This window comes from Montipora capricornis, chromosome 6, assembly GCF_036669925.1.
Source record: "Montipora capricornis isolate CH-2021 chromosome 6, ASM3666992v2, whole genome shotgun sequence".
NCBI lineage: Eukaryota > Metazoa > Cnidaria > Anthozoa > Scleractinia > Acroporidae > Montipora > Montipora capricornis.
Window position 1 is genome coordinate 29,907,241 of NC_090888.1, and position 7,500 is coordinate 29,914,740.

General features: G+C 37.6%; 1 protein-coding gene across 1 annotated transcript in view; it reads right to left on the reverse strand.

Moving 5' to 3' along the window:
* Positions 1-4,629: 4,629 nt before the first annotated feature.
* LOC138050427 (uncharacterized) overlaps positions 4,630-7,500 on the reverse strand; it is a 3,855-nt gene continuing 984 nt past the window's right edge. The window contains exon 2 of the mRNA XM_068896759.1: positions 4,630-6,773. Coding sequence (XP_068752860.1) covers positions 6,395-6,773 — 379 coding nt within the window. The 3' untranslated portion in view covers positions 4,630-6,394. The remainder of the gene's footprint in view (positions 6,774-7,500) is intronic.

Sequence of the window (7,500 nt, forward strand, 5' to 3'; positions counted from 1 at the left end):
CCTTTGCATTGCTGCAAGAATAATGAATTATAGTATTAATTTATTGAGCTACTGCTAATATGTAGATTGTTCGGTCAAATGCACATGACAAGAAACATTGTTACTTCTAATATCAGGGGCTTACGTACCATCCGTCTCTAAGCTTTTGTGGCTTGCATCTGGTTGTTCTAGTGAACACACAAAAAAAGATTGATATTATTAGTATAATTACATCAAATGAACAGACTTTCTTCCAGTCACAAAAGCATAAATTATTTAATTATTGGTCGTACTAATCAAATTTCAAGGTAAGAAAAACAACTACTACATTAAGAAGCTCTCAAAGTGTTTAGAACATTTTCAAAGCTCCCATACCAACTGAAAGATTTTCTTGGTGGTCACTTTTCTCTGGAAGTAATGAGAAAGGAAAAGTTAGCTTTTCACATCCTGGGCTAAATGAAATTTTAAGTTATTGTTAATGTGCTTCCAACTATTGATAGACATCATTGGCAAAATTTTAGGTTGGCTCTGAATCTTCTCCAGAGAATGTTTTGTTTCCTTACGTTAATTTTGCAGAGAAATTCATTGTTAATAGCGTGCAAATTACTCTTCACAAATAGCAATTGGAAGTCCCCGAGAATACCAGAAAAAGGCCGTTTTGACATGGCTATTGTGTTGCCATGGTAACCTATTGGGTCACATCAATGAGTGCATCTGGTTGAGCGAATCTGCAATAGGCCTTTGGTATCATAAGATGGCAGCTTTAGAGGGTCAACTCTCATAAATAAGACATTCATTCTCTTACTGATTTGAGCCACCTTAAAGTTATCATTCAAATTCTTCTCGGAAATGATTTGGCTGGAGACAAAGTGGTCATCAATCCTATTGTAAATCAGTTAAGTTTTCAAGGAAACTGTCCCAAACAATTTGCCTGGAGCAAAGTCATTAGAAGACGATGATGATATCAGCAGTTTGAGGAAGAATGCTGAACTGAATTTTAGATCACACCTCATATCTGAGCAACATAGAGACCCAGAGATCTCGCCATTATTCCAGAAGGCAGTTAATGAAAATGAAGTTTCACAGAATCCTGTTTGTTTCTTCACAAAAAACGGAGTTTTGATGAGAAAATGGTGACCACCAGCTGTTTCAGCTGACGATGGGTGGGCTGTCTAGTACCAGTGAGTTGTGCCGAAAGTTTACCGACCAGAAATTCTCAGCATGGCACATGAAACCCCCTTGGCTGGTCACATGGGCATCAACAAGACCCAACAAAGAATTTTGAGTCATTTTTAGTGGCCAAATTTAAGAAAAGATGTAGCTGATTTTGCAGATCATGTCACGCTTGTCAAGTAGTAGGGAAGCCAAATCAAACCATACCAAAGGCATCACTGCAGCCAATCCCAGCAATCAAGGAGCCCTTCAGCCATATTATTGTTGATTGCGTTGGTCCACTACCAAAGACGAAATCTGGAAACCAATACCTGCTGACAATCATGTGTGAATCTACCACGAAGCAATACCCTCGAGAAATATCAAGGCTAAGACCATTGTTAAAGCTTTAACCAAGTTCTTTTAGCTGGTTGGTCTTCCTAACTCAATCCAGCCAGACCAAGGTTCAAATTTTATGGCAGGCATATTTCAGCAAGTCATGAACGAACTAGGAATCAGACAATACAACTCTTCTGCTTATCATCCCGAAAATCAAGGAGCTCTTGAGAGATGGCATCAGACGCTGAAGAACATGATGAGGATGAAGGAATCCATTTGCTGTTATTTGCTGCTCGAGAGTCGGTTCAGGAATCTCTGGGCTTCAGCCCATTTGAGCTTGTTTTTGGTCACACAGTGAGAGGACCTCTTAAACTTCTTAAAGATAAATTCTTATCAAGTGAAAGCCATTCTAATAATTTATTACAGTATGTCTCAAATTTCCGAACTACCCTTAATAGAGCTGTCTCAGTTCTCGGCAAGGGATCTAATGGATATACACACCAACAATAACTCTAAAAAAATGACCATTCTAAATCAGTTTCTAGAACTAAATATTGCTATAGCACTAAGATAAACGAACGTTTAAGCCCTGGTCAAACGGTGCATGATAGTCGATGATAGTCGATGATAGTTGAGCGTGCGCTTCCGTTTGACCACCAACTATCATGCACTATCATCGACTATCATCAACTATCATTCAGTTTGAGCCTGTTCAAAATCTTCATGATAGTCGATGATAGTTTTTCTCGTTTGACCACGCGCATGATAGTTCATGATAGTTTTTCGGTCAGCTGTTTTCCCCGAAAATCGGCGGGCTCGTTTAAAATGTCCGCCAAAAGTTGCTCGCGAGTATCGCGAGGCTCTTCAGAAAATAGTGTTGATATTGAGGATGACAATCCAGATATCATAGAGAAGGTACATGTAATAGATGAAACACTGGAGGAATTAGAGGAGCCACCGAGCAAAAAAAACCGTATCACTAAACGTTCATCGGCGAGATGGAGTAATGACCTAATATTTCGTCTAATAGACGAATATGAGGCCAGGCCCTGCCTTTGGGACATTTTTTCCAAGGATTACCATAACAGAGATATCACAGGAAAAGTTAAGCAGGAGATGGAGGTGAGGTTGCTCTCGCAAATCACAATTTGCTTCAGCCACGTATTTTGTGAAAACTGTTCCACCATGCACAATCCGTGACGTTTGGCTGATTTTGTTGATAACTTAGGGAGTGTATTTGGATTCAGTAAAGTCATTAGAGTTAAGCTTCTTGATTTAGAAAACAGTCTTGTAACATTCGACAAGGGAAAAATGCATTCTACGTGTTTCTAGACTAGTGTAAGCCAGCTTAGCTTATTTATGCGTCTTTAGTAAAAAGCATGACAGGAGACTCTCCTAGAATTTCAAGTTGTGAAGTTCACAACGATTTAAGTTTCATAATTATTGTGCCATTTTAATATCATGATTTGTTTATAGGAAATATTTAGTCTCCAATGGAGGGAAATCAGCAATCAACTGACAAAACTCAGGCAAATTCTGAGCCAAAATCAGAAAAAAATCCAAGCGGTGAAATCAGGGCAAAGCACTGATGAACTATTCAAGCCAACATGGATTTTTTGGAAGCCACTCCAGTTTCTCTTGCCAGTATTAAATCCTCGCTCAAGCCGAAATACACTACCTGACGAAAGTCCCGAGAAGTCTAGCATTAATGATATTGCAGATGAGGAGGCTTCTTCAACATCCATTTTCCCTGGTGTTAAGCTACGAAAGACCAAGTCAGGGAAGTGTGACAGGAAAGCTCAGTCAGCAATTACAGAAGTTAAGAACGAGCTGATGATGGAATGTCTTAAGGTGATGAAAACTCCCGAGTCCTCTGCTACAGCAGGCCCCAGTGCAGAAGCAAGCTTTGCAAGTTACATCACTGAAAAGCTTAAACTGTTGGACAACAGACGAAGGATGATCGCAGAGAAGAGAATCAGTGATATAATATGGGAACTGCAGATGGACATGGAGCAATCTATGACTTCTGGTAGTGATTTGTCATTAACCTTGTCACAGCCCCACTACCCAGTGGCAAGTAGCTTTTACCAGTGGTCATCTTGACTTTTTGTGTAACAGGATTTGAGCATGGGATTCTCATGGTAATGGCATTATAAAATTTAATGTAGCTGTCCATAATATGTTTCCATGTGCAGTTACATTTGGTGATCTTTAATCCACTTTTCGGGATTTTAATAAATTTATCAGGTTCTTAATATGCCTAATACATTTGCAACATTGAAATGACAAATTACAGTCCTATTTGAGCAGAAATTTAACAAGAAAATTTTTAGCATTACTTTCATTTATAATTAACCTGGAACCCTAAATGTAATTTAAGCCAAGTTAAACTTCAAACAATATTGCTGGAGAGCAGTCTCCCTTAGGGTGGAGGTCTTTGATTTGACAGTTCAGCTTCAGATGTCAAGTCATTCCACGCGTTTTTGGGCCACTGGACAGTTCTCGTTAAGCTTTTCTCCGAGCCCACCCATCCCCCTTGCTTTCACTATAAGTATCCTTTTGTTTCCACTGTTAGTTCAGTGTGATGGTGCCTGGTGGTTGTCACTCACAGGGTTGCCATGGGTACCCTGCACGTGATTCACTTTGCTTCGCTCCTTCTCTTTTCAGGCACCATTCCCTAAGCTTTTCTATTGTTGATGAGTTTAACACTTGCCTAAATTGGAATGATAGATGTTTCCAATTAAATTTTATTGCAGTGATAGTATTCAAACTATTCATTTCCATGTACACATTTCTTAGTACATTCCAATATATACACTGTATACTGCTATGTAATATCCAAAGCCTTCTATATTGGTATAGAGGTATGAATTTAAGTGGCTGGCAACAGCTTCTAGACCTTTATAAGGATTACAGTAGATTTTTATGTTTCATTGGAAGCACTCAATATCATGGTATGACACAAATGGCCAATCATTGGTGAACATGTTGTTACCATAGAAACAGTATAACCCACTTAAGAAAACCTCTTAAGGTTAGCTTGAGGTCACTGTTAACTCATAATGAGTTCGGTGATCCAATTTTTCATCATCAAATTTTAATTAGCTGGGTAATTAAGATGTAATGCTTTGAAAAATTTTTAAAAAATCTTTTCAAGGGATTCTATGCCACCTGAAGTTTTTGGAAATTTAAGGCAGCTTTTTATGTTAATCTGTTGTGTCACAAAAATGGTAACAACATGTTCACAAATGACTGGGCATTTGTTTGATACCATGATTGTAACCAAGACTGGTTATAATGAAACAGCATAATCTACTGTAAGTCTTGGGAAGGGCTAAAAACTGTCGTCAGTCACCTTACCTTGGACATACATCATCATTAATGAGAAATCTTTACTTGTACACAAGCCTGTCAAACTGTTTTGTAATAGCAGGCAGTAAGAGTCAGATGTGTATTCACTGTTAGTGAGGATTAGTTGACTCCAATGTGAAGTAAGCTGGTGGCAATGTGGCAATGTGAAATAAGCTGGTAATACATGTAGGTGGCAAAATTGTTGCTTGTCACCACATTTTGGCAGGGCTGGGTATGCACCATAATAATTACTTAACATCTTAGCCACGTTTAAACATTATGGAGTCATTCATATATCTTTAAAGTTAGTGAAACATCCCACAATGATTGATCAAAGATCAAAATGTTTGAAAACCTAGCGTACCTCATCTTATACCAGATTTAAGGTCACACTTTCATGTTTCTTGTTCATGCTTAAATATCACAAATGATAAAGCTTAAAAACAAATACATTGGGCAAACAGCAATATTTTACAAAGCAACACACTATGTAATAAGGTATTGTTTTACAAAAAGGAAATTATGGCATTATATATTATTTGAAAGCTAATGCACTCAGAAAGTGAATTATTGGGATTTACCTGCACGAGTTCACTATAATGAACAAGAAATTTCAATACTGCACTAGGCCACCAAGTGCAGAATTGAAAATTTCGTGTTCATTGTTAGTGAACTCGTGCAGGGAAATCCCAATAATTCACTTTCTGAGTGCATTAACATTTTCATCATTCAAACTGAATACACTGGAAAAAAAAATTGTCAAAGTTTGAGTCAGCTGAAGCCATGGTGTGATGACAGTGGTATGTTGAATTTACATCATGATAATGACGTCAAGGAGGTTGTTTTGTCGCAACCCAGTATCACGTGGTACAAATCAGCCGAACAGAAAATCGGAATTCCTACAGTGTATGGAAGTTGAATAATAAATGAGGTTATATGTAAAGTGCAAAATGTGTAATTGGACTTCTGTACATTATGCTTTTATTTCCCCACTTAAATGCTCTTCCTTAATGCTCCATTTTTTACACTAAAATGCTCTGTTTCGCCCAGAAATGTCAGTAAAATGCTTGGTTAATGCTCATACATAATTTTACCATCTCAATGTCACAATTAACAGCTCAGAGTGATTAACAAAAACGTATACTTGTATAACAAGTTAACAACAATGTATGTAAAATTTTTAAATATAATTTTATGAATGATCTGTTGTTCTGTTAGTCCTTTGTCCCATTTCGATGACACTTGGGTGAAGATGTTAAGTAAAGTCTTCATTTTCTCGTAAAAAAAATCTTTTTTTCTAATACTCTGTGTAAAAAAAAGTATTTCATGTAGTTTTCTGGGAAAATGCCACTAAAATGCATGAATAATGCTCAATGCTTTTGCCTCACTAAAATGCTCGAAAAGCATAATGTACAAAAGCCTATGTGTAATGCGTATATTTTTGCTTAAATTATTAAGGTATTTATTCCCAAGAAACTGAACTTTGAATAAAATAAAAGGGCTCTTCTTCTGGTTTATCTTTCAACTGTAAGTAAAGTTCTGCCAACAATGAACACATAATGAACACATTATTTTAACATCTGTCCCATTGCCAGGGCACACTTCCTTCATTGCAGAAGTATTCCTTGAATACGTCTCGCACACCCTTAGCCAACCTGCTAGCATTGTGCCCAGAATTAGGAAATGGTAAGGGGTTCATCTGGAGCTCTGATGCCCGCCAGGACCCAGGGACCACCTCACCAGTTGAGATGTCCTCCTCATCGGCAAGACCCTTTGGTGAGTATATCTGCTTTGACACTTTGCTAGATCTCAAGAAATTGTGCAGGGTCAAAGCTGCCAAAGTTAGGTCTTCCACAAAGGTAGGAGCGAGCTGTATTGGTGTAAGAAACACCCTCCATCTATTGGCCATGATGCCAAACAGGTTCTCTGATAGACGCCTTGCTCTGCTGTGTCTGTAATCAAAGTAATGATATATATCTATATAAGTTAGAAAGTGGGACTGTTATTAATTTTATGAACAAAGAAGGGAAGACTGACTATTAGTATGATCTTTTTATGGAAAGTCAACATATTCTCTCCAAGTGACCACTTCTATTGGACAACCTCCTCCCTCAATAACCTATCTTTTATCAGCTAAACTCTACAAAAATACTCTTTAAGTATCAAATAATGACTACCCTGCATTCAAAACTACTGCAAGGTAGAATTTCTTAATAGATGTAACAGCTGAATTGTTCAACTTTCAGAACTGTATGGTCCACATTATAGCTTCTAAGTTTAGTAAATTAAGGCAGGGACACCACACCATAGAAACCAAGGTTGCAATAGTCCTTTAGTAAGGTTGTAGAAGCCTATAAAAATACATTTCCCTGGGATCTTAATACCTAAAAAAGCCCTGCTCCCTGTTCACCCAACAAAAATGTTGATCACAATATATGGTAACTAAAGTATGTGACCTATGGTTATAATTTTTTGCTCCACACTGTTGTGAGAAACACCATTCAAATGTGAGGATACACTAACAGTTGTTAATATAGAGAGTTTTTGCCCATATTGAAGCCTCAAAAGGGTGTGGCTGGTTGCCATAGCAACCATTTTGAGTAAAACCTAAAACATTAATTTTATCTTCTCTTCATGAGTGCAATTGCTCACAATTGCTCTTTCTTCACCATATTTAAA